Source organism: Leucopleurus acutus, assembly GCF_964270905.1.
Source record: "Leucopleurus acutus genome assembly, chromosome: 1".
Lineage (NCBI taxonomy): Eukaryota > Metazoa > Chordata > Mammalia > Artiodactyla > Delphinidae > Leucopleurus > Leucopleurus acutus.
Window position 1 is genome coordinate 44,859,853 of NC_139142.1, and position 24,806 is coordinate 44,884,658.

The 24,806-nt window shown below is 38.0% G+C and overlaps 1 protein-coding gene across 9 annotated transcripts in view; it reads right to left on the bottom strand.

Moving 5' to 3' along the window:
- KTN1 (kinectin 1) overlaps window positions 1-24,806 on the bottom strand; it is a 118,714-nt gene that overhangs the window by 58,103 nt on the left and 35,805 nt on the right. For 8 of the 9 annotated variants that reach the window (XM_082848362.1, XM_082848361.1, XM_082848360.1 and 5 more), the window contains exons 2-6: window positions 24,524-24,561; window positions 20,220-20,772; window positions 16,703-16,840; window positions 15,140-15,310; window positions 13,634-13,764 (exon numbers count right to left, since the gene is read on the bottom strand). In XM_082848362.1, coding sequence (XP_082704488.1) covers window positions 13,634-13,764; window positions 15,140-15,310; window positions 16,703-16,840; window positions 20,220-20,742 — 963 coding nt within the window. In that variant the 5' untranslated portion in view covers window positions 20,743-20,772; window positions 24,524-24,561. The remainder of the gene's footprint in view (window positions 1-13,633; window positions 13,765-15,139; window positions 15,311-16,702; window positions 16,841-20,219; window positions 20,773-24,523; window positions 24,562-24,806) is intronic. The other variant, XM_082848356.1, reaches the window with a different exon arrangement.

The window sequence follows — 24,806 nt, forward strand, 5'->3', positions numbered from 1 at the left end:
AGAAAACAAACATCTGTAACGTCAAAGCATAATATCAGGAAAGACTTCCGAAAGCAGTGGAGATCAAACAGATGCTCAACAACCTTGTCAAAACATACCCAAGACTACAGAGGTGCCATGGGTACATAGTTCTCTGAAGTTAACAGGAATATACTGAAAGGTAAAACCAACAATCCCCCATTTGACATCAGGAACAAGCACAAATATAGAAGGTAGGAATTTTCTTGGTAGGAGGTCTTAGCAAGCAGAAGTAGGAAAGAAGAAATCATACAGGTAAACTTTATTCAAAGAGAGCAGCTAATCAGTAAGGAAGAGTTAAGAGAGATCCTCTACAGTGAGATCCTCTGTAGTGAACTCTTATATGAGAAAAAGGAAAGGCTAAAAGAACTCATTTTCACACATAGCCGAAGGAGAACAGCTCGCCTTAGCCATTCATTATCAATCCCTAGCCACAGAGATGATCCAAGAGAAACACCCCTCACTGGAAGAGGAGTATTAATGAAAAAGAAATAAAACAAGGTCTATGTAAGATATGAGAAAAAAGGAAGGAAAGCAATAAGAAAAACCAAATGCCAGGAGAAAAATCACCATAAAAAGATTGTCAAGAACGGACAAAAACTGATTAAAAAAACATATCACTATGACTTTCGAAAGTCTAACATAGCAACGATTTCTAGAAAAACAAGAGCAAAGAACAGAGCTCACAAGAAATAATTCAGAGGAAAGATAAGACCACAGAAAGAGATGAAATATAAGCTGGCAAAGCCCAAAGTAGAAGTAAAAGTAACACCATCTCAGAAATACAATCCAATTAGAAGTAGCAAACAGAAAAAGACATGTTGCTGAAAACACAGGAGAAGACAGAGTTCAGGGTGGAGAGAAGTAAATAAAAATAAGAGGAAATAAACCAAAGCTTTATTTTTTTTAGGACAAAAATATGAAAGATAAAGACAATAGGCAAGGAAGATCCAACTTATGCTTAATTGATACCCATTATTTCAATTCTTTTAAGGGACACTGAATCTCATGACTGAAAAGACATGCTTTTGCCCAAGGGAATACTGATAGAAGAGTCAATGCAAAGCCACATTATAGCAAAATTCCCATGACTTCAAAGAAGCTGAATCCCTTGATGTTTGTACAGTAGGGTGGACACTGGAAAGTCCAATAAATAATAAAAACTTGGTTGATTACCCAAAGGATGTTTTCATTGTGAGAGTGTATTTTGACAAAAATACATGAAAAGAATGCAAATTCAGGGGACTTCCCTGGTGGCCCAGTGGTTAAGACTCTGGGTTCCCAGTGCAGGGGGTATGGGTTTGATCCCTGGTTGCGGAACTAAGATCCCACATGCCACGTGGCAGAGCCTTTAAAAAAAAAAAAGAATGCAAAACTCAGGCTGGTCTCAGACTTCTATCCAGCAATAGGAATGTAGAGAATGGTAAAGCAAGCATGACAAATTATCAAGGAAAGAAAGTGCAACCCAGAAAAATTATACCCCACCAAACTATCATTCAAGTACAAAGACAATAAAACAGCATTTTAACTTGCCAGAATTTGGGAAATACAGGTTCCATAAGCCCTTCTTGAAACAATTCCAGAAAAAAAAAACAATTTCAGCCAACCAAGAGATGAATACAGAAGCTTATGGCAAAAGAACTGGTATCAAGCTTTGAACCCAGCATTAAGCTACAGAATTAAGACTGAAACAAACATAAAAATTATAGTCACAAAACAAACATTAAATATTGTAAGTATCTGATAAACAAATGCTATAATTAACAAAAGTAGAGAGGGAAGGAAGAGAGAAGGTAGGAAAAATTTTAAATAGACTTCCTCCTGTTATACAACATGGGGCCAAAATAGTTACTAACTTAAGAGTTGGAAAAAAAACACATAATTGAGGCAAGTATATTTAAAGGCCAACAAGAAGAAATCAATAATCAACCAAAACTATCAAATATTTTTTTGCCTTTTTTTTTTAATTGGGGTATAGTTGATTTATACTGTTATATTAGTTTCTGCTGTACAGTGAAGTGGATCAACTATATGTATACATATATCCCCTCCCTCTTGGACCTCCCTCCCAGCTCCCACCATGCCACACATCTAGGTCACCACAGAGCACTGAGCTGAGCTCCCTGTGCTATACAGCAGGTTCCCACTAGCTATCTATTTTACACATGGTAGAGTACCTATGTCAATCCTGATCTCCCAATTCATCCCACCCACACCTTCCCCCACTGTGTCCACACGTCCATTTTCTACATGTGCATATCTATTCCTGCCCAGCAAACTGGTTCATCCGTACCATTTTTCTAGATTCCACAAATATATGTGTTAATATACAATTCAAATACATTTTAAATGTTTTCTTACTAGTAATCACACTGAGTTAACATTTTTGAGCAATTATTTTATGCTAGGAACTCTAAGATAATACCTTATTATCATTCCCATTTTTGAGATGGGTAAACTGAGATACTGAGGTTAATAACTTATCTAAAGCCACAAAGCTCAAAGTGGCAGAGTCCAGATTTGAATCCAGGAAATCTGACCCTAGAGCCCAGGATCTTAACCTACACTCTAAATATACAACAGAAGTGTCTTATAGCTTAAACACAAAGGCGTGTGTACATACACATAGAACATAACATCTCTCCAACTCTGCAAAAGCCCTCTAGCTTTTACTCTGTTTTCCCCTTCCCATCTAAGCTTATTCAAAGTGGATACGGTCACCTTTCCTATTCATTCATCACTTATTTATAGTCTAGTACTCCAATGAAACTGCTTTCACTAAGGATATCAAATCCATTTTTTCAATCCTTACTCTCCTTGATTGCTCTAAAGCATGTCACTGCTGATTTTTCCCGCCACCCCTGAACTCTCTACCCTCCCTAAGCATCTGTGATCCCACTGTCTCCTGCTGTTTCTCCTCTCACTATACTCTGTGGTGGCTTTCCCTGACCTTTAAATGTTGGTGCTTCTCAAGGTTCATTCCTGAACTTTCTTACCACTCTCCACATCCTCTCTGGACTAACATATATCCACTATATGTACTGGTGATAGTTGATTACTTTCTGAAATTACCCACTTTGCAATATATTTTCAACACCAGAGAATTATATATTCAATTGTGAAATAATTGTATCCATTTAAATGCTCCAAAGGATGCCTAAAACAACTTCCTAAATATTTTCATAATCCTCTACTCTCTCTTCCTTTGCAAAGTGCTCATGAATACCATTGTCACCACAATCTATCCAGTTACTCCAGAGCAAAAACAAGCATTCATTCTAGACTCTTCTTTAGCCACCAAATCTAATTGGTCAGCAAGTCCTCTAACTCCTCTATCTCTATCCTGCATCTATGCTTATATTCCTGCATTTATCTTCCCCCTTTCTCTGAAGTGGTCTTTATTAGGTGTGGGGATTCATCTACATCCTGGACCTTGAAATCTATTAAAAGGTCTGAGCAAGAATCAATTTCCATGACAGGAAAAGGGAGAAATTAAACTTACCAAGTCTTTCCCTGATAAGAGTGGATCTACAAGGGCACTGAGTCCCTGAAGATAAGAATAGAATCACACCATAAGAAACACAGAACAAGATTTTAATTGAAAGCCAAAGGTTCCAAGGAAAAGGGAAAACTGTAAGGTTTCAAAATATTTACTCTATTTCAAAACGTTATCTTTAACAGTTCCCAACTTCCTCCTTGGCCTGCCTAATATAGCTATCAAGGGGAGTCTGATTTACCACCCAACCTCTAGAGTTCAAAGCTGTCTCAAGCAATAAAATGACTACTCTTGCACCCATAAACCACCACCACCACCATCCTTAGTCAGAAGAAAAACACCTGAAGCAATTAATTTTAAAAAGCAGTGATTTCAAACAGGTAGTAACTAAGTTCAGCTGGAGGCTTTTCCCTGCAAGAAGATTTTCCCAATCCTCACAAATAACCAGGAACCCTTTTAAGATATACACTTACCCAATTAAAGTAAATCAAAAGATAAATTCTTCAGTCAAGAACTTCAAGAACGTTCCTTGCAAGAGAATAATCTAACTTTGTATCCAAAGTCACACAGTTATCGCACTCTGATGATCCTCGAACACACTGTTTACTCTGAGCCACTGCTGGCACCACACGGAGACTGTCCAACAAGCATACTGCATTGTAAAATGCCACAGATTTGTAAAACACGTTGTCAATAGATACCTGGATGTATGCACAGACATACGCCATGATAAATGCTATATGACAAAAAAAATTCAGATGGTTATGAGAAAGAGAGAAGAGAATAATTTAGACTAGGAATTCAGATTAGCCTTATATGAGGAAATGATATTTAAATGGAAACCTGATGGAGGAAATAACCAAGGAAAGAAGTTAGGAGGTAGGGGCTTGGGGGTTTTCGGACAGTCCAGACAGAAGAGAATATTTGGTTTTCTTTAATGAGGGGATGAGGAAAATGCCATGAGATCAGGTTATAGAGAGAGACAGACATAGGCCTTAAAAGGAATCTGGATTTTGCTTTAAGTGCAAAGAGAAAGGCACCAAAGGGTTTTTAAAGCAGTGATTTACCTCTTAAAGGCTGCCTTGCAGTTGTGTAGAAAAAATAGACTAGAAGGCTACAAGGGAATGCAGAAACATCAACTAGGAGAATACTGAAGGTAATCAAATGAGAAGTGATGGTTTGGACTAGGACGGTCTTTAATAAATGGGAGAGGATTCAAGATGGTGGAGAAGGGACTTCCCTGGTGGTCCAGTGGCTGGGGCTCTGGGCTCCCAGTGCAGGGGGCCCAGGTTTGATCCCTGGTCCGGGAACTAGATCCCACATGCATGCTGCAACTAAGAGTTCGCAGGCCACGATGAAGACCCCGTGTGCCACAACTAAGATCCAGTGCAACCAAATAAATATATACATATTTTAAAAAAAAAAGATGGTGGAGAAGTAGGAGGACGTGGAGTTCATCTTTCTCCACAGATGCATCAGGAATACATCTATAGATGCAACAATTCTCACAGAACACCAGCTGAAGACTAGCAGAAGACCTTGAACACCAGACAGGACTATAAAGATCCCTGCATAACTGGGTAGGATGGCAAAAAGAAGGGAGGAGGAGGAGGAGAGGAAGCTGGATGGGACCTGCACCCCGGGGAGCAGGGGGGAGGCAGAAGCAGAGGAGAGAGTCCCAAATTCGGGGAAACCTCCTCTCCAACAGAGAAATCGACTGGGACAGAAGAAAGCATTTGAGGCTGTTGGAAGAGGGTGAAGCGGCCAATCGGTGGCAGATGGGACACAGTGAGAAATACACAGACGGTCCGTACCATGGCCCTACATACCCTGGACTGGGACATGTGTTCACAGGTGTGCAAGGGGGCTGGGAGCTGGAGCACGGGGACTGGAGAACAGGCCCAGAGCAAGAACTGTTGTTGGCTGTGGGGAGATGGACTGAGGGGACGGGAGGGAGGAAATCCGCAGCAGGGAATACCTACAGAGGAAGACGGGACTGCCATGGAAGGAGGGCACTATTGCTGAGTAACACGCAGGGGGACAAGCCACCCTTGCAGCCTCTCTCTCCCCTCATGCCAGCACCTGCCAATTAGCAATAAAAAAAAGCCCCCTCAGGGATGGCCCTAGCGCACCTGCTGCTCGGCGCCAGAAAAAGCCCAGCCAGGGCTGGCCCTGACGCACCATACACTGGGTGCCAGAAAAGGCCCTCACTAGGGCCATACCTCTTGTGCCTGTGGCTGACGGCTCCCCTGTGCATTTGGCACCACCAAGGCTCCCGCGATCCAAGCAGTCATACCACCTCTGCACTCTGTCCTCACTGGAGCAGACCCAAGATCTCCACGGCGGCCTCAGGACCAGACTCTGTGGGTGGACCACACACAGAGGTGGGGATAAAACCAAAGCTGAACCCCAGGGATGGGGCAACTAAGGAAGAAGATCGAAAACTTTCCATCAGCTGTACAAGCTGCAGATTAAATCCCCGTGATCAGCTAGGTAGACCCTGCGTCCATGGAATATCTGAGTAGACAATGAGTGTTCTCACAAATGAAAATGGTCTAGCTCTGGCAGCTGTGGACGTTGGGGACAAGCACACACAAGAACTGGCTCAGATCAGAGTCTGAGTGGTCTTCACAGGGCCCACAACAGGTCCAGAGACCAGCCCAGAGGCAGAGGAGGGCCTCTTGGGGAAGCAGAGGTGGGCTATGGCTCACGGTGTGCGCAAAGACACTTTCAGCTGAGACCCCAGGGAAACATAATTATTACTATTAATTTTATTATGTTTTGATTCATTCTGGCTTTTTTGTTGTTGGGTTTCTTTTCTTTCTTTTTTTTGTTTGTTGTTGTTTGAGGGTTTTTTTCTTTAGTCTTTTGAGATCTTCATGTTCTATAACATATTTTTTTTATTTTATTTTTTTATAAACTTCTATTTTTACTTTGCTTTTCTGTTTTTCTGTGTTCTTTTCCCGTATTTTTTTCTTCTTCTTTTTCTTTAATATTTTTTTTATATTTCCATTTCTACTTTACTTTTCTGTTATCCTGTGTTTTTTCCCTTTCTATTTTATTTAATTTTTTAATTCATTTTTATCAGTTTGTTCTGTTTCCTTACTTTATTCTTCAGTTGGCACACTGCTTTGGTTTTGTTATTAGGTTTTCTGTTTTTATTAGTTTTGATTCTAATTGTTTGATTTCGTTTTTGAGTTGTTCTGTTTGTCTGGTTGTTCCCTTGTTTTTGTTTCATATGGTTCTGTTTGTTTCTTTTGTGTGTATGTATGCTTCCTTGTTTCTGTTTTTGTTTGTTTGATTTTACTTTTTACCATTTTTCTATGGTTTTATTAGTCTTTTCTTTTTTGTTTTTTTTTTAATCCCCTTTATTGAGGGATGAGCAACTTGCGGTGTCTTGGTTCCCAGATTGGAAGTCGGGCCTGAGGCTCTGCGGTAGGAGCACGGAGTCCAGGATACTACCACTAAAGAATTCCTGGCCCCAGGGAAGATTGATCACCAAGAGCTCTCACAGAGGCCTCTAACTGAATCCAAGACCCGGCTCCACCCAACTGCCAGCAGCTCCCAGCGATGGATGCCTCTCACCAAACAACAAACAAGACAGGAACACAAACCCACCCACCAGCACACAAACTACCTAAAGCCATACTAAGCTCAAAGACACCCCAAAACATACCACCTGACTCAGCTCCACCTACAAGAACGCAGGCACAAGTCCCTCCCATCAGGAAGCCTACACAAGCCACTAGACCAACCTCACCACCAGGAGCAGAGAACAGAAGCAAGAGGAACTACGACCCTGCAGCCTAGGGAAAGGAGGAGACCTCAAATACCATAAACCAGACAAAAGGAGAAGACAGAGAAATATCTTGCAGGCAAAAGAGCAAGATAAAAACCCACAAGAACAAATAAATGAAGAGGAAATTGGTAAACCACCTGAAAAAGAATTCAGAATAGTAATAGTAAAGATGATGCAAAATCTCAGAAACAAGAGAAAATACAAGAAACGTTTAACAATGAACTAGAAGAGCTAAAGAGCAAACAAACAGTAAGGAACAACACAATAACTGAAATTAAAAATATTCCAGAAGGAATCAATAGCAGAATAACTGAGGCACAAAATTGGATAAGTGAGCTGGAAGATAGAATGGTGAAAATAACTGCCGCAGAACAGAAAAAGAAAAAAGAATGAAAGTAATGGAGGACGGTCTCAGAGACCATTGGGACAACATTAAGCACAACAATGTTCGAATTGTAGGTGTCCCAGAAAAAGAAGAAAAAAAGAAAGGATCTGAGAAAATATTTGAAGAGATTATAGTCAAAAACTTCCCCAACACGGAAAAGGAAATAGTAAATCAAGTCCAGGAAGCACAGAGAGTCCCATACAGGAGAAACCCAAGGAGAAACATGCTGAGACACATATTAATCAAACTAACAAAATTTAAACACAAAGAAAAAGTATTAAAAGCAGCAAGGGAAAAGCAACAAATAACATACAAGGGAATCCCCAATTAGGTTAACAGCTGATCTTGCAGCAGAAATTCCACAGGCCAGAAGGGAGTGGCAAGATATATTTAAAGTGATGAAAGGGAAAAACCTACAACCAAGATTACTCAACTCAGCAAGGGTCTCATTCAGATTCAATGGACAAACCAAAAGCTTTAGAGACAAGCAAAAGTTAAGAGAATTCAGCACCACCAAACCAGCTTTACAATAAATGCTAAAGGAACTTCTCTAGGCAGGAAACACAAGAGAAGGAAAAGACCTACAATAACAAACCCAAACAATTAAGGAAATGGTAATAGGAACATACATATCAATAATTACCTTAAATGTAATGGATTAAATGCCCCAAACGAAAGACACAGACTGGGGACTTCCCTGGTGGCACAGTGGTTAAAAGTCCATCTGCCAAATGCACGGGACAGGGGTTCAATCCCTGGTCCAGGAAGATCCCACATGCCGCGGAGCAACTAACCCCAGGCACCACAACTACTGAGCCTGTGCTCTAGAGCCCACACTCCACAACAAGAGCAGCCACCGCAATGAGAAGCCCACACATCGCAACGAAGAGTAGCCCCCACTCAACGCAACTAGAGAAAGCCACGCACAGCAATGAAGACCCAACACAGTCATAAATAAATAAATAAGCAAACAAGCTAGCAAGCAATGAAGCAAACAAGCAATCATTAAAATAAAGAAAAAGACACTGACTGGCTGAATGGATACAAAAACAAGACCCATATAATACACTGTCTACAAGAGACCCCTTCAGACCTAGGGACAATACACACCGAAAGTGATGGAATGGAAGAAGACATTCCATGGAAATGGAAATCAAAAGAAAACTGGAGAGGCAATACTCACATCAGACAAATCAGACTTCCGACTTTAAAATAAAGACTATTATAAGAGACAAGGAAGGACACTATATAATGATCAAGGAATCAATCCAAGAAGAAAATATAACAATTAGAAATATCTATACATCCAACACAGGAGCACCTCAGTACATAAAGCAAATGCTAACAGACATAAAAGGAGAAATCAACAGTAACACAATAATAGTAGGGGACTTTAACACCCCACTTACACCAATGGACAGATCATCCAAACAGAAAATAAAGAAGGAAACACAAGCTTTAAATGACACATTAGACCAGATGGACTTAATAATTTGATATTTATAGGACATTCTATCCATAAACAACAAAATACACTTTCTTCTCAAGTGCACAAGCAACATTTTCCAGGATAAATCACATTTTGGGTCAAAAATCAAGCCTCAATAAATTTAAGAAAACTGAAATAGCATCAACCATCTTTTCTGACCACAACACTATGAGACTAGATATCAATTACAGGGGAAAAAACTGTAAAAAAATACAAACACATGGAGGCTAAACTATACACTACTAAACAACCAACAGATCACTGAAGAAATCAAAGAGGAAATCAAAAAATACCTATAGACAAGTGACAGTGAAAATACGAAGACCCAAAACCTATGGGATGCAGCAAAAGCAGTTCTAAGAGGGAAGTTTATAGCAATATAAGCCTACCTCAAGAAACAAGAAACATCTCAAACAACCTGACCTTACACCTAAAGCAATGAGAGAAAGAAGAACAAAAAAAACCCAAAGTTATCAGAAGGAAAGAAATCATAAAGATCAGATCAGAAACAAATGAAAAAGAAATGAAGGAAACAATAGAAAAGATCAATAAAACTAAAAGCTGGCTCTTTGAGAAAATAAACAAAATTGATACCATGAGCCAGACTCATCAGGAAAAAAAGGGAGAAGATGCAAATCCATAGAATTAGAAATGAAAAAGGAGAAAAAACAACTGACACTGCAGAAATACAAAAGATCATGAGAGACTACTATAAGCAACTATATGCCAATAAAACGGACAACCTGAAAGAAATGGACAAATTCTTAGAAAAGTACAACCTTCCAAGATTGAACGAGGAAGAAACAGAAAATATGAGCAGACCAGTCACAAGTAATGAAATTGAACCTGTGATTAAAAATCTTCCAACAAACAAAAGGGCCAGACGGCTTCACGGGTGAATTCTATCAAACATGTAGAGAAGAAAGCTAACACCTATCCTTCTCAAACTCTTCCAAAATACAGCAGAGGGAGGAACACTCCCGAATTCATTCTACAAGGCCACCATCACCCTGATACCAAAACCAGACAAAGATGTCACAAAAAAAGAAAATTACAGGCCAATATCTCTGATGATCATAGATGCAAAAATCCTCAACAAAATACTAGCAAACAGAATCCAAGAGCACATTAAAAGGATCATACACCATGATCAAGTGGGGTTTATCTCAGGAATGCAAGGATTCTTCAATATATGCAAATCAATCAATGTGATACACCATATTAACAAAGTGAAGGATAAAAACCATATGATAATCTCAACAGATGCAGAATAAGCTTATGACAAATTTCAACACCCACTTACGATAAAAACTCTCCATAAAGTGGGCATAGAGAGAACCTACCTCAACATAATAAAAGCCATATATGACTAACCCACAACCAACATCATTCTCAACAGTGAAAAACTGAGAGCATTTCCTCTAAGATCAGGAACAAGGCAAGTGTGCCCACTCTCACCACTATTATTCAACATAGTTTTGGAAGTTTTAGCCACAGCAATCAGAGAAGTAAAAGAAATGAAAGGAATCCAAACTGGAAAAGAAGAAGTAAAGCTGTCACTGTTTGCAGATGATATGATACTATATATAGATAATCCTAAAGATGCCACCAGAAAACTACTAGAGCTAATCAATGAATCTGGTAAAGTAGCAGGATACAAAATTGATGCACAGAAATCTCTTGCATTCCTATACACTAACAACAAAAAATCAGCAAGAGAAATTAAGGGAACACTCCCATTTACCACTGCAACAAAAACAATAAATACCTAGGAATAAACCTACCTAAGGAGGCAAAAGACATGTATGCAGAAAACTATAAGAAACTGACGGGGGGGGGGGGGAGACACTGATGAAAGAAATCAAAGACGATACAAACAGATGGAAACATAGACCATGTTCTTGGATTGGAAGAATCAACATTGTGAAAATGACTATACCGCCCAAAGTAATCTACAGACTCAGTGCAATCCTTATCAAATTACCAATGGCATCTTTCACAGAACTAGAATAAAAAATTTTACAATTCATGTGGAAACACAAAAGACCCCAAATAGCCAAAGTAATCTTGAGAAGGAAAAACAGAGCTGGAGGAATCAGGCTCCCTGACCTCAGACTATATTACAAAGCTACAGTAATCAAGACAGTATGGTATTGGCACAAAAGCAGAAATATAGATTAATGGAACAGGATAGAAAGCCCAGAGATAAACCCACACACATATGATCACCTTATCTTTAACAAAGGAGGCAAGAATATACAATGGAGAAAATCCAGCCTCTTCAATAAGTGGTGCTGGGAAAACTGGATAGCTACATATAAAAGAATGAAATCAGAACACTTCCTAACATCATACACAAAAATAAACTCAAAATGGATTAAAGACCTAAATGTAAGGCTAGACACTATCAAACTCTTAAGAGGAAAACATAGGCAGAACACTCTATGACATAAATCACAGCAAGATCCTTTTTGACCCACCTCCTGGAGAATTGGAAATAAAAATAAACAAATGGGACCTAATGAAACTTCAAAGCTTTTGCACAGCAAAGGAAACCATAAACAAGGCCAAAAGACAACCCTCAGAATGGGAGGAAATATTTGCAAATGAAGCAACTGACAAAGGATTAATCTCCAAAATTTCCAAGCAGCTCATGCAGCTCAATATCAAAAAAACAAACACCCCAATCCATAAATGGACGGAAGACCTAAATAGACATTTCTCCAGAGAAGACATACAGATTGCCAACAAATACATGAAAAGATGCTCAACATCACTAATCATTACAGAAATGCAAATCAAAACTACAATGAGGTATCACCTCACACTGGTCAGAATGGCCATCATCAAAAAATCTACAGACAGTAAATGCTGGAGAGGGTGTGGAGAAAAGGGAACCCTCTTGTACTGTTGCTGGGAATGTAAACTGATACAGCCACTATGGAGAACAGTATGGAGGTTCCTTAAAAAACTAAAAATAGAACTACCATACGACCCAGCAATCCCACTACTGGGCATATACCCTGAGAAAACCATAATTCAAAAAGAGTCATGTATCACAATGTTTACTGCAGCACTATTTGCAATAGCCAGGACATGGAAGCAACCTAAGTGTCCATCAACAGATGAATGGATAAAGATGTGGCACATACATACAATGGAATATTACTCAGCCATAAAAAGAAATGAAACTGAGTTATTTGTAGAGATGGATGGACCCAGAGTCTGTCATACAGAGTGACATAAGTTAGAAAGAGAAAAACAAATACTGTATGCTAACACATATATATGGAATCTAAAAAAAAAAAATGGTTCTGATGAACCTAGAGGTAGAACAGGAATAAAGATGTAGACGTAGAGAATGGACTTGAGGACATGGGGAGGGGGAAGGTTAAGCCGGGACGAAGTGAGAGAGTAGCATGGACATATACACACTACCAAATGTAAAACAGATAGCTAGTGGGAAGCAGCTGCATCACACAGGGAGTTCAGCTCTGCGCTTTGTGACCACCTAGAGGGGTGGCATAGGGAGGGTGGGAGGGAGGTTCAAGAGGGAGGGGATATGGGGATATACGTATACATATAGCTGATTCACTTTATTGTACAGCAGAAACACATCATAAAGCAATTACTCCAATAAAGATGGGGAAAAAAAAGAATAAATGGAAGCCACTAAAGGTTTAAAGGCAGAAAAGTGTGTTAGGAGTGTGTGTGTATGTGTGTTTAAAATAAGAATGGTCACGTCCACAATCTAATATTGAACACCGGATACCATGTCATCTTATCTCACACAAAGTAACACTTAAAAACTTGTCACATTTCCCAATATGAGATAGTTAGTAGACCTGATAATATAGTGAGTGTAATATAATGAGAAATTAAATATTAGCTTCATGGCTTTGTTTTTTTCAAATTTTAGTCAGTCATAGCAATGATTCTATCATTCAAAGCATTTACTTTAGAACAGTAGTATTCTATACATACACACACACACACACACACACACACACACACACACACACACACACGAAAAAGATGCCCAGGTGCTTTGAATGGTGCTATCTTCAGTCACAAAAACATTCCATATGTTATCCAGAAATCACCCGACCTTGCCTTCAGCACTTACATTCACAGGAAAGCAAGGTACAACTTAGCCAAGTGCCAAATGACTTTAAAGTTATATAAATCTTCTTACTTATTATAAGCAATTAGTTTTTGTCAAAACCTCAGATGATTCGGACACCTGACTGAACTAAATAAGTATATTGATTAGTATGGATATACGAAATAACTTCCGAAGGCATTCCAGAACTTTTAAATGTCACTAAGTGCTTTCGGGGTATGAAGGATGGGAGTAGGTTATAACTTATTGCTCTAGCAGAAGTCTTGCTTGGTGAACTTCTAATCACTGCCCTCAAATAGGCTCATAATCTAAAATATGCTTACCTTCTTTAAAGCATCCTGTATCACACCAGACTTTTCCTTTAGGAGGTCTACAACACAAAGGGCCTCATCTTCAGAAAACATCATAGTCTTCAAGGACAGAAGAAAATCTTTAAATTTTACTTCAGCATTCTCTTTAAAAAAAAAAGTTAACATTTAAAAGATATAAGTAACAACTTCAGCAAAGGTAAAGCACCAAGAATTCTTGACCCAGAACGTCAGTAACCAAGAGAAAACAGATTTACATTTCAGGTCAAACAACAATTAATGCTCTAGTCCACAGAGAAAAAGTGTTTATCATTTTTAATATAATATGGAATAATTACATTAAATAAAAATTTGCTCAACCTGCAGAATATTTATGTTTTCTTAACTGGAAATATAGTTTATTTACAATGTGTTAATTTCTGCTGTACAGCAAAGTGATTCAGTTATACATATATATATGTACATTATTTCTTAGATTCTTTTCCATTATGGTTTATCATGGGATACTGAATATAGTTCCCTGGGCTATACAGTAGAACCTTGTTGTTTATCCATTCTATGTACATAGTGGTTTGTATCCAAACTGCAGAATATTAAAGTGCCAGTATACCCTTACTTTAAAAAAAAAAAAATGCAAATGTCTAATATATGGTAGTATCTATACTAAGTATGTTCACAAATACTGTCATTTAACTGTAATACTTAGGACTTATGAGCCAAATTTTACAGATGAGAAAATAAGCTCGAAGACAATTACAAAAAGGAAGTCTGATTTTACAAACATCAAGTATATACAGCAATCCTAACATTTTAAAAATCCATGTGCCAAACATCTCCTGACTCACCCACTTCGATTCCCCTAGGGCTCTTATATTAGGCAACAGTGGCCTCTCATTAAAAGCAACTGCCACCCATTACACCCAAAGGTGCCCAGAGCTTTTAATACTTCAGCTACATTATAAGTTTAAAAAGGCAGTTGTGTGCATGTATGAGAACAAGGGGTATATGGAAACTCTGTACTTTCCACTCAATTTTGCTATGAACCAAAAAGTGCTGTTTAAAAAAAAAAAAACTATTAAAAAAATAATATGGAGTTCCCTGGTGGTCCAGTGGCTAGGACTCAGCACTTTCACTGCCATGGGCCCCGGTTCAACCCCTGGTTGGGGAACTAAGATCCCGCAAACCATGTGACTCGGCCAAAATAATAACAATAATAATAATAATAGTAATAATAATAATAAGGCCGTTGTGAATTAGCATAGAAAACTCTGAGAGACAATAATAGAAGGGAACAGATCACCCGACAGCAAAACAGCTATGAAACCTTAGGCAAGTCAAAGTCTAATGTCCAGCTCTACAAAACTGAGAAGGTGGATTAGAAAACTACCAATAAATCTTTTATTACAAAGATTCTATTAGTCTTCTGCAATTCATTGCTTCTACGAGAAAACACACTCACTCCATCAGAACTCAAAAATGTGTTTTTTTCAATACAAAAGATTGTCACATTCTGTATATTACCTTTATCAGCTTCAATCTTCAGTTTTTTAGCCCCTGTTTTCTGAATTCCTTCTACTTGGTCAGGTTTAATCAGATCAATAACCTCTCTCTTATCCACCACAGGATTTGAATCAGCATTATCCATCAAAGGAATATAAGTTGTTGCATGAATAAGGGGTTCATCTACCAAGACTGTAATTTAAGTTCAACAAAATCATAATTACTCAGCATTTTTTATAACAGAGTAATTAAATAACATGTAAGCACAATTAAGTTTAATGATAAATGCAGTTATTTTCAAATCTCTAATACCAGCTCAATTTGGCTTTAAATTCCTATTTTATCATTTAACAACTCAAAACACTCTTCTAATTAAGAAATACCAGTTCAATATTATTTTATAGCATATCATTTGTATCACACATCTCCTCTAATAGTATCTGAAAATTTCTTCTTATACATCCCTATACATTTTAGTTAGTTCTCATGTTTCTCCTGATTTAACTAAGAATCCATTCACATTTAATTAGTGCTCAAGGAAAACTATTAATTTTTAATGTATGTTGGTACTTTACTGACTTCTTATTCCAATTGGTTAATTCCTGAGTTTTTTTCCTTGCTAGATACAAAATTAGTCACTGCTCCTTGCAGATATCTTCTCATTTCTAATAGTTATGCCTCTAACTTATATGGTACATCTTACTACACTAGTTAAAACTTCCAGAACCACATTAAAAGTGGAGGAAGGAAGGCTTCTTACTTTGTTCCTAATTTTAATGGGAAAAGTTTGAATACTGAAGTCTGATATCTGTTGGTTAGAGACACAAACTTCCACACCCATATGGAAGTCTCTCTATATCCCTACCTTAAAAAAAAAAAAAAACTCTGGGGCACATACAGTTCTTTCATTTAAAATGTATAATAAATATTTAATATTAACAAATATTTTGTGATAATATTTTTCTATACCTGATTGCTTGATATATCATAATTTCAATGCAAATAACAGAATTTCATCTTTTCCCTTGCCAATTTTACTATTTTCTAGCACTAGTTGATATCACAGCCCAATATTATAAAAATCACTGTTTTATCTACGTAAATTTCATAGCTAAGTCTTCTGTGGACAATTCGGAACAGATAAAAATTGCTCCATCACTTTTAACTGGATGCTTCTCATACACACATGCAAATTATGTTTAATAAATAGTTAGGAATGTAGGGTAATGATAAATTTAACTAATGTTCTCAAGCATAATCTTTATGTGATATTAAAAAGTACAAGTATTTCAGGAATACTTTTCTTCTATAGAGTTTGTATGCTATTAACATTATTTTCAAAACTCAGTTAAGAATAAGAATATTTATAAATGCTTCTGTCCTTTTATAAATTTCATATAAAGGTCTTCACCACAAACTTATACCCTAACCATCTGTCAAAGCACCATGGGCTTGTATTAGTTTTAAAGCTGTTATGGTACATATTAAGCTGGAAGTTAAAGAGCATGTGAGGTCTCTAGGTTCCTTGTCCTAGTGGACTTCTCTAGAATTAGTATTTATAAAATACATATCTACACATTTCACCATTTTCAGTCTTTTGCTTCTTTGATGAAACCTTCTTCTTTCCTGATCCACCTTCTTGTTTAGTCTCTTGATGCAGGGGTAATGGTTCTTGCTTTTTTGACGGTGCCATAAGAGGTTCCACCTTTTTATCCTGATCATCTTTATTAAAAATAAATGAAAAATCATCATAGCAAACAATGAACACACCAGAAAAGATTCAATTATTAATGAATACTTCCTAAAATGCTTTACCACCAAAATTTTAAACTCTGATATACAATTCTCTCACTTATTCTAGCTTTCTTACTCTGCCACATATGCTCTTTAACTTCATCAGGACTTCTAGTACTTGCTCCTTCTTTTATATCCCATTTCTCAGCCACTCCTAGCCCTACTCAGCTTATAGGCATGGTCAAATCCCTTATCATCTTAAAAAATAAAACCCTTCCCACCACTGTAATCCCTAGCCCCCCACACCCATTTCCTTTTTATATTGACCAAAGAACAGTCTGTACTTCCTTTCCTACCAATCATTTCTCAACTAATTGCAACCTGATTTTTCTCTCTTCCATTATATCCATGAAAGATTTTACTCAGGTCCCTAGTGTCCCAAATGCCACATTCTACCAATAATATCCTTTAATCCTTATTTGAATTCTATTTAGCATTTCATACTATTGGTCTCTACCTCTTTAAATTACTCTCTTCTCCGTTATGCTAAGTGAAATAAGCCAGTCACAAAAGGACAAATATTGTATGATTTCACTTATATGAAGTACCTAGAGTAGTCAAATTCATAGACACGGAAAGTAGGATGGTGCTTGCCAAGAACTAGAGAGAGGCAAGAATGGGGAATTAGTGCTTAACGGGTACAGAATTTTAGTTGGGAAAGACGAAAAGTTCTTGAGATGGCTGGTGGTGATGACTGTGCAAGAATGTGAATGTACTCAATGCCACAGAACTTATACTTCTTTTTTGCGGGACGTGGGCCTCTCATTGTTGTGGTCTCTCCCATTGCGGAGCACAGGCTCCGGTCGCACAGGCTCCGGTCGCACAGGCTCAGCGGCCATGGCTCACAGGCCCAGCCGCTCCGCGGCATGTGGGATCTTCCCGGACCGGGGCACGAACCCGCATCCCCTGCATTGGCAGGCGGACTCTCAACCACTGAGCCGCAAGGGAAGCCCAGAACTTATACTTTAAAACGGTAAATTTTATGTTACATATATTTTACCACAATAAAATTCAGCTCCCATGATAATTCTTTTCTTACACTTGGAATATTCCTTTGCAGTCTCCTTTGTAAGCTGTTCCTACTGAATACCTTATACACTGGTATTCTTCAGGATTGTGTCCTCATTTTAAATACTTTCCTTGAATGATCTTCTCTACACCCACGACATCAACTACTACCATCATGCTTAATAAGGCTTCTGAATCTGTAGTCTAGCCTTATGCCTCTGTACTTAAATTTCCTACTGCATCCTCCCTATGTAAATAGCCCCTATAGGCACCAGAAACACAAACTGAAAGCATTCTCCTCTGGGCACACATCCACTCTCTCCCCATTATTCCCTCTTAAAGCTATCAACATTTACCAATCAGAGCTTGAGTAATCTTTTCTACAAAGGGCTGAACAGTAAATACTCTGGTTTTGTGGGCCATTTAGACTCTGCCACAACTATTCACCTGCTGTTGCAGTGTGAAAGCCAGCCACAGACATACGTTAACACATGAGTGTGGCTGCATTCAAAAAAACTTGATTTATGGACACAGAGGTTTGAATTTCATATAATTTCCATATTTAACACAATATTACTCCTTTAGTTTTCTTAATCCATTTGAAATATAAAAACCATTCTTGGCTCATGGGCCATAAAAAACGAGAAGCGGGCCAGATTTGGCTCACAGGTTGCAGTTTGCCTACCCTGACCTAACTTAAAACTTGGAAATTATCTTTGATCCTGCTTTCTCCTCTATCTGCCATATCCTATGCATAACGTTAGTCATGTCATTTTTGCTTTGCAGATCTCTCTAACCTCCTTACTATTTCTTCTGTCACTACCACAGTTCAGTCCTTCAACTTAACTCTGGAAAATAATACCCTCTTAACAAGTGTGCCTATATTAAACACTGCCCTATGAAACTTGTCTTCCCTAGTTTTGCCAAAAATACCTTTCTAAAATGTAAATCAGGCCATGTAAACTAAGCCTGCTTGAAAATCTTCAACAATGGCCAAATCACAACATCCCAGCTCCTTAGCATTGTATACAAAAATCATCATGATCTACCCACTCCATTAGCTTTTCAGCTTTGTTTCCTACCACTCCCCACCTCCCATTTCATGGTTCAACAATACACTGTACTCTTGCATCTTTAATGCCTTTATGCATGATCTTCTGCCAGTGGGGAATGAGACCCCACTATTTGCTCGATGAAGTGATTCATTCCGGAAGACCCAGCTCAGGCACTGCCTCCTCTGTAAAGCTTTTGACCCACGGTCCCCATAAGCACTAGGTGTTTTGGCTCCATAGTATTTCTATACTTTGTATTTTTCTTATATAAGTCACATTTCATTATTGACTTACATGTCCTTCTGTCCCCTTTACTCTTATTTCTCTAGTACGATGCTTGATCAGAGCTGGCAAGCAAATATTTAAAATCCAGTATAACTAACTTAATACTACATAAGTTAAGATACGAAAACAACTTAATAGTGAACACAAGTCCTTTCATACAGAGCAAACTGCAATTTCAACCATCAGCACACCATTTCTCACGTCCTTTCTGTTGTACCTATTAAGCTCTCTCCTTGGAACACCCTATCCACCAAGAAAAACTAGCTAGTACTTATTCAACCTTTAAGATTAACTTTAGGCATTACATGCTTTAAGTGGCCCACCTTAGAACTCCAACACTGGTTTAGACATACCTAGCTCATTATACTAAACTTTTTATATTATAATAACCTATTTCTCTTTGTATCTACAACTAGCATGAGGCTACCTTGAAAATGCACACTTCATCTCTGCAGTCCTAGTACCTAATCTAATGCCTAGCACAAAACACATGTATTACAAATGTTTGCAAAATTAATCAGTCAAAGGTGAAAATGATATCTGATTTTTCTTTTCATCTTTAATTCCTATCACACTGATTAGAAAGTACTGGTTGAAATAAATGTGAACATTTCTAACTACTGATATTTACAGGTCCTCAGTGGGTTTATATATTTCTATAATATATTTTATATTTTATATATTTATATTTTATATATATAAACAGATTTTATATATTTCCACTAAAGGCCTTTTCCACATTTGTAATGTGAAATTTAGTTTTGAACACTGTTTTATGCTCAGTACTAATTCTTTCTATCAGCAATGAATGAAAGCAAACACACGGTGAAAAGGATAATGTTCTCAATTTCAGATTCAGTATTTAACATTTGTGTGCACACTTAACAAAGTATCTGAACTTCAAACTCTAAAGTTATTAAAACAAATATAACCACGCAATAAAGTTGAATAGAATACAATACCGCTTCCATTTTTAGACTTCTTCTGCCCTGGTTTCTTCTTTGAGGCAGCTGCTTCCAAGGGGGGGGTGGGCTGTTTAGTAACTGGGACAGGTTCCACTTTTTTGCATGGAATCTTTGATACATCACTTTCTTTGGTGACCTGTTCTTCTAGTACAGGCTTGTGTTTCTTTTCCTTCTTCTTTCTTTCTCTAACACTACTTGAACTTTCAACCACATTCAGTGGAACAGGTACAACTTGCTCATCTTCCACAGCCAAGGCATCAGATAATTTAAAGTCCCGGGGTACACTCTCAGAATCAGATTCATGGAGGTTCCCATTTTGGAGTTCTTTCTTTTTATTCTTTTTCTTTTCTGCCTTCTTTTTATCTGTTTTGGTAGGAATAAGCTTTTGTTCTCTTTTCTGTTTTGCAAGAACTTCATCATATAATGTTTCTTTCATGAAAAGCCAGAAGAAGAGGAAAATTACTGTAATAACTACTGAAGGAATAAGAACAATAAAATATGTTGACTCATAAAACTCCATGGTGCTTTTGTTAATGTGATCCTATAAAACCTAAATGTGAAAGAAGGAAGAAACAAAAACCTGAGTCAGTCTTATTAAACACAAAAAATCTCTGTTCTTTCAAGTGGTATTTCATATTTAACCTGATCTACAAATCTGAACAGGTTTTTTAAATCACATACTGGATTACTTTGCCAAATACAATTTGAATATACTTTTAAAAAAATTTTGTGGTAACTAGGAGTGTAACACAGCCTTCTTTTTTTTTTTTTTTTTTTTTTTTGCGGTACGCAGGCCTCTCACTGTTGTGGCCTCTCCCCTTGCGGAGCACAGGCTCCGGACGCGCAGGCTCAGCAGCCATGGCTCATGGGCCCAGTCGCTCCGCGGCATGTGGGATCTTCCCGGACCGGGGCACGAACCCATGTCCCCTGCATCGGCAGGTGGACGCTCAACCACGGCGCCACCAGGGAAGCCCCCAGTCTTCCATTTTTAAATCATGTGGAAAGGTTCTAACGGAAGGGAAAAAAAACTTAGCCATTCATTACTTTTTCCCAAAAAATATCCACTTTTGACACTATTAGTATTTAGTTTTCCTCTTATTGTACAATGTTCATGAATACTACTATACATGGAAATAAAGAGGCATTAACTATTACCAACACACTAGATATCCATTAAAAGTACCACACTCTTAACTGCAAAGAAAACAAAGGTGGTTCATTCCTCCACTTAAAGATTTAAGTCCATTCACAAACTGTGAGCACCTTTATTCCAGTTAACTAACAGCCTCATGACATGGTGGGCTACAACAAGGATATGGAAATATAATACAGTAAAAAATGAAAATGTTAGGATATGTCATTTGGCACTAAAATAAATTACAAATAAGATGCTTTTCTCAATTTTTTTCAAGGTACCTCTTACTGTAAAAAAAGTTATACTGCAAAAACAAGGGCAATCACCATCCTCTCTTAATAATGTTTAATTAAGAAGCAAAATTTTTAATGGTATTAACACAACCCTGGACTTACTAAGAGAAGGTTTTAACAAGATGAAGGGGAAAAGGAATCATGTGCTAACAAAACACTAAAAGGAACTTTATACAGAATTGTTCTTCCCTGATAATTCATGAACTATCCAAGATTTTTAATTTATTAAACATATTTTACTGTGCCTGTTAGTGGTCAACCAGAAATGCTTTTTAAAAGATGTTTGTTTGTTTGTTTGTTTTGTGGTACGCGGGCCTCTCACTGTTGCGGCCTCTCCCGTTGCGGAGCACAGGCTCCGAACGCGCAGGCTCAGCGGCCATGGCTCACGGGCCCAGCTGCTCCGCAGCATGTGTGATCCTCCCGGACCGGGGCATGAACCCGTGTCCCCTGCATCGGCAGGCGGACTCTCAACCACTGCGCCACCAGGAAAGCCCTAAAAGATGTTTTGTTTTTGATTTTTGTTTGTTTTAACATGACCACCTACAGGCTACAAAGCCTGTTCAACTTGGCTGGGGAATTGGGGGAGAAAAAGGACAAAACAATGACTTAGAACTCTATGGATTTTTGCTTTGAGGAAAGAAAAGAGGCTAAGGCACTTAGCAGCAACCACAGATGCTGAAAAAAGGTCAAGTCAAAGTCAGAAGGGCTTTGATGAACAGCAAACTGCACCCACATGCAACTTAAGTCTTAGGAGAGCAAAATCTATGATGAAGCAGAGCAAGAAGCAAACGTTCAGGGAGAAAAGAGGCCATGAGACCACAAGAACTCTGAAACACACATTCCTCAAATGTTCTGATGATTTTTCTAGGTCCCTTTTCCAGGTCCCACACGAGCCTGGAAGAATCATGATTTCCATTTCTGGATTTTTCAGGAGATTCCCTTCACACAATTCAATTCCCAGTCATGTGAGCTCTTTCTGCAACTAGGAGGAGCCCAACCAAAACACCAAGGCAAATTTAAAGTCAAGAAAGTGTTTGCGTTGCTTTAATCCAACATTCCTGATTCTTTATCCCAAGAAATTTACAAAGAAAAGCATATATAAAGATGTTCACAGCAGTATTATATATAATACAAAAAACTGAGATAGAATATACAACATCAGAATGGGTTAAATTAGCAAATATCAACTCAATAAAACACTGCTGTTAAAACTGTAAATACTGGGACTTTCTTAAATTCAATTAAATACTGAATAGTCAAAATCACAGTTTTACTTGTATGATCAAAACATCTCATGTATAATAGGTTATTGAGATGAATATGTAAATTAAAGAGTTGTGCCATAATCATGGGTGCAGTCTCGCTTGCCTTAATATTTTAAATTTTGTTAGTTTAAGAGAAACTCATAAAAGTTTTAATTCCTTGCTTTTTTTTTTTTTGTGTGTGTGTACACGGGCCTTTCACTGTTGTGACCTCTCCTGTTGCGGAGCACAGGCTCCGGACATGTAGGCTCAGCAGCCATGGCTCACGGGCCCAGCCGCTCCGCGGCATGTGGGATCTTCCCAGACCGGGGCACGAACCTGTGTCCCCTGCATCGGCAGGAGGGCTCTCTACCACTGTGCCACCAGGGAAGCCCCAAATATTTTTAACATACAGTTCATTGCTCAACTTTTTAAATTTTTCTACATTAAAACAGAAATTTAAGTAACCATGCTGAATGCACAATATTATACTTTTAAAAGTTTAAATAAACACAAATTTTAAAAGAACCGTTACTTACATATTACAAGGAAAATGCAAGCAGTTTGATAGGTATACTATTGAATTTCAAGTAAATGTAAGAATTTTGAAATCTTTCCTTACTACCACAGTATTTTAGTTACTCTTGCCTCTGACATCATTTTCTTTAAACTAAAAGAACATTTAAAACAAATGACACCAAAAAACTAATTTTTTAAATTATCTGTGCGTCAATTGATAAAAGTATGTCAACTGGAGTGACTCAAAAGAACCAGTAAGAAAAATATAACAAAAATCCAAGACTGAAGTCTGAACAAACTGAAAGTCAATTTTTTTCCACGGATGTATACCGAACAACATACAAGCAAGCATATTTGTAAAGAGCAAGCAAAGATTTGAGGGAAACGTAGTTTTCAACCCAGGAACACTTAATTTCTTAGAAGTTCCTGTATAAATCTGTAATGTCTGAACAACTAAATGAATACACCTTGAAAAGATATACAGGCACCAAGAGTAGCCTACAAGAGCTTTATCCAATGTACAACATAGTTATAATATTACTAGAAGTAGCTGTGAAACCTAAGCTGAAAGCTCTTATCACAGGTTCTTTGTAAAAACAGAGTTCATGGGCTTCCCTGGTGGCGCAGTGGTTGAGAGTCCGCCTGCCGATGCAGGGGAGGCCGGTTCCTGCCCCGGTCTGGGAAGATCCCACATGCTGCGGAGCGGCTGGGCCCGTGAGCCATGGCCGCTGACCCTGCGCGTCCGGAGCCTGTGCTCCGCAACAGGAGAGGCCACAACAGTGAGAGGCCCGCGTACCGCAAAAAAAAAACAGAGTTCGTAAGTTAAAAAATCTATCTGTAACCTGATCATGCTGAATCTAAGTAGTCTGTGTTCTAAACATGCCATGTTTCTCTTCCTTTAAATCCATAATAACATCTTATGTTGTTTTTTTAATGTTCAAGTTAATGTTTTTGAGGAAAACTTTATTTATGGAAGTACCACACACTGATAAAAAGTATATTCATGGACAAGTATCACTTACTCAGATTTCCATTACACAACAGAAGTTAACTACAGTATTTTCTGAACCCTTCTTGGTAAAATGTAAGATTAAACATTATGGTGTCACTAACCTTCAAATAAAGTATGCATGTCATATTCCAGATATATCCTGAAAAAAATAAATTTTAAAATTGATAAACAGCAATATAATAAAGCACTAAAATAAAGTCAAGAGTCTTGACTTTTGGTCCCAATTCTGCCTTGGCTCCAGGGGTCTCTTCTTACATAGGTCTAAAGTCCAAACTACTTAACACGATCTTGGAAATGCCAAGACAAAAAATTTAAGTGGTTCCAAGTTGGTGGTGCCCATAGTGCATGTGGCAGAAGTGAATGCACATCTTCTTTGGTATACTC